The sequence below is a fragment of the Poecilia latipinna genome, unplaced genomic scaffold (assembly GCF_001443285.1).
Source record: "Poecilia latipinna isolate Pla-1442-1.1 unplaced genomic scaffold, P_latipinna-1.0 Scaffold3279, whole genome shotgun sequence".
NCBI lineage: Eukaryota > Metazoa > Chordata > Actinopteri > Cyprinodontiformes > Poeciliidae > Poecilia > Poecilia latipinna.
The window spans coordinates 54006-56733 of NW_015115895.1; the positions used below are offsets into that span (position 1 = coordinate 54006).

The 2728-nt window shown below is 34.6% G+C and overlaps 1 protein-coding gene across 1 annotated transcript in view; it reads right to left on the bottom strand.

Moving 5' to 3' along the window:
- Nucleotides 1–522: 522 nt before the first annotated feature.
- The window catches only part of LOC106940558 (uncharacterized protein PB18E9.04c-like), a 13391-nt gene continuing 11185 nt past the window's right edge, over nucleotides 523–2728 (bottom strand). Inside the window, exons 3-9 of the mRNA XM_015023334.1 lie at nucleotides 2334–2505; nucleotides 2156–2220; nucleotides 1882–2075; nucleotides 1519–1787; nucleotides 1079–1140; nucleotides 853–1001; nucleotides 523–735 (exon numbers count right to left, since the gene is read on the bottom strand). Of these exons, the coding sequence (XP_014878820.1) occupies nucleotides 647–735; nucleotides 853–1001; nucleotides 1079–1140; nucleotides 1519–1787; nucleotides 1882–2075; nucleotides 2156–2220; nucleotides 2334–2505 (1000 nt within the window). The 3' untranslated portion in view covers nucleotides 523–646. The remainder of the gene's footprint in view (nucleotides 736–852; nucleotides 1002–1078; nucleotides 1141–1518; nucleotides 1788–1881; nucleotides 2076–2155; nucleotides 2221–2333; nucleotides 2506–2728) is intronic.

Here is a 2728-nt window from a genome sequence, read left to right on the forward strand (position 1 = left end):
GCTTCACATAATATAATATATAAAATGAAGATTTTTCTTTTTCTTTCATTTTTTCCATTAAAAAAACAAACAAAAAAAAAAAAAATCAAACAAAAAAAAAAAAAAAACAACCTTGAACCCTGTGATAAATTTAGTCTGGGACCAATGCTGTATCTTATAATTTATCTTTATTATACTGATCGCTAAACAGGAAAAAAAAAAAAAAGCAAAAATAATTTCAGAATACTGAATACAGAATATTTTTGTGTGATAAATATAACTAAAAGAAAAAGAAAATAGACAATCATACAGGACATTGATCAGACAGCCTTACAATATTCATTGAGAGAGAAATCTTAAGGATTACCTAAACAGTCTCTGACCTAAATAATCCTTAATTACCTTCATGTTACCTTTCAAAGATCATAAATTATATTACTTTACCATAATAATTAAGTTTACATAAATAAATAAGAAAGAACTGATACGAACAAACTAGAATGGCCTGACAATTCAAATAAACACAATCACTGTTACACAGTATCAAGTTTCAATAAATGCTTTTAAAGTTTTAAAGTGTCATGAGTGAATTTTTAGAATGTCCTTCTTCACACCAGTAAAAATTGACATTTTCCAGTACATCTTCCTCTGGAAACCAGCAGAGTCATTATTGCTGGTTTGAAAGAAGCCATGACAACAGGACCAAGCTGAGTGCAGTGATGAGGCTGATGTTGTGGCTTACTCCACTCGATACCGCTGCAAGTGAGGAAAACAAACACATGACCTTATTTGAAAAGAAACTTCTCTGCTATATTGCAGATTTTGTATCATTGCAATGCTAACTTATTTTTATTTGAATGTAATTTAGCTTACCTGTGTCATCCACAAGAATAGAACCAGTGTCGATGTTGAAAGTTGTGACATTCAAAGCTGCTTTCAGCAAAACCTCTGCAATTTGAATGTTGCTAGGTGCAAACGCTGCTGAGAATTTAAGGTTCATGTTGTTGATAATGGATCCGTTGCTAAAAATGAAACAAAATATCAGTTAATTTGTCCACATTTATATTTAACAATGTTTAAAATCGCCTGCAGATCATACCTGAATGAAGTTACAATGAAGTCGCGTAACGTAGAAAACTCTCGCTGGAAGAGAGGTTCAAGCTGCAGGAAGACAAAGAAAAATATTGTTCTGTAAATTAAAGTTGTAATTTTTATACATATATCATTCATCCAAATCCTGAAATTATATCAAATACATATTCTATATTCCAATTCTAAATCAGGGAATAAATTTACACTGTACAGGGGAAGGTCTAGATTTTTTTTCTAACAACCCTAATTTGCCCCCCCCCTGTGGTTTTGCCCCCACAGGGTATAGAAAATAGTTTATTTCATTCAATTTTAATTTTCTCGATACAAAATAATGTAGACATGCTTGTACAGCTTTATGGTTCAGTCTCACAACATACGTCAACTTGAAAGTGTTGTTTGTTAAAGCTCTTTTCCAGATATTTTACTATAAGCTGAAATAAGACTTACATATGACTTTATAAGTGCAGCTCGACTTTTAAATGCGGCAGATGATGGGTTCAGCAAATCAGTGGTGAAAGTCTCGCCACGAGACCTGAAAGTCAGTTTCCTTGTGATTATTGCCTCCACAGTTGGAGTTATTTTGGTTGTTGGTTTAGCTGTAGTAGTTGTAGTTGTGGTTTTGGTTGTTGGTTTAGCTGTAGTAGTTGTAGTTGAGTTTGGAGCCATGGTAGTGACTGTAGAATTTGTGGTGGGTAATGTGGTTGGCAAAGGTGAGCCTGCCAGAAAAAGAAAAGAAAAAAAGACAATGCTGCTTAAATAAAAACTTACATTGCTCTGTTTCTGTGTTGTGTTAGACCACTTTTTACTTACGTATTACTTCGACAGAGCCAGGTGAAAATGGGACATCCATGATAGTGTTGTTATTGGCTGTATCTATAGCATCTGCTAACGTTTTTTGTACTACTTCGTTCTTTGGGAGTTCCACCAGTGGAGTGGTTTTGTTAAACTCCACCCCAACTTCTGCTTCTGTGACATTCATTCGAATTCGGGATGCTAAAGAAACTCTACAAAATAATCATAAAAAACAAGTTTAGGAAAACATTTAATCATTTTTTTAAATAAATAAATGAATAGTTAATCTTACCTAAATGCAATGACATAACTACGGATGAAGCGGGCTCCGAAAGCTTTCCTGTAGAGCATGTCATACTGTAGGACAAAAAATTAAGTACAATAAGAATGTTGTATAACTGAATATTTTAATATTTCAATTGAATGTCTGATAATATGACCAAAACGATACATTTTACTAATGCACTTACTACTGCTGTGATCCTTTTTGCAAGGTCCATAAATTGTTGGCTTGTTTCATTTTTGAGATCTTCATTAAATGGTATGAAAACAACCACTCCAACATAATAAACTGCAGCAGGAGATTCAGTTGTAGTAGTTGTAGTTGTGTTAGTAGCCGGGACTGGTTGAAAGGCTGTGGTTTGGTTTGGAGTAGATGGCATCAAGGTTGGTTTAGGAGCTGTGGTGGGAGACGAAACTGTTGTGTTTGATTGAGAAGCTGTGGATGGAGCTGCTGTAGTTGTGGTTGGAGCAACTGTTGTGGTGGCTGGAGAAACAGTGGTTATGATTGGAGCTTCTGTCATTGTAGTTGGAGCAGCTGTAGTTGTAATTGGAGCACCTGTGGTGGTTCGAACAGCTGTTTTTG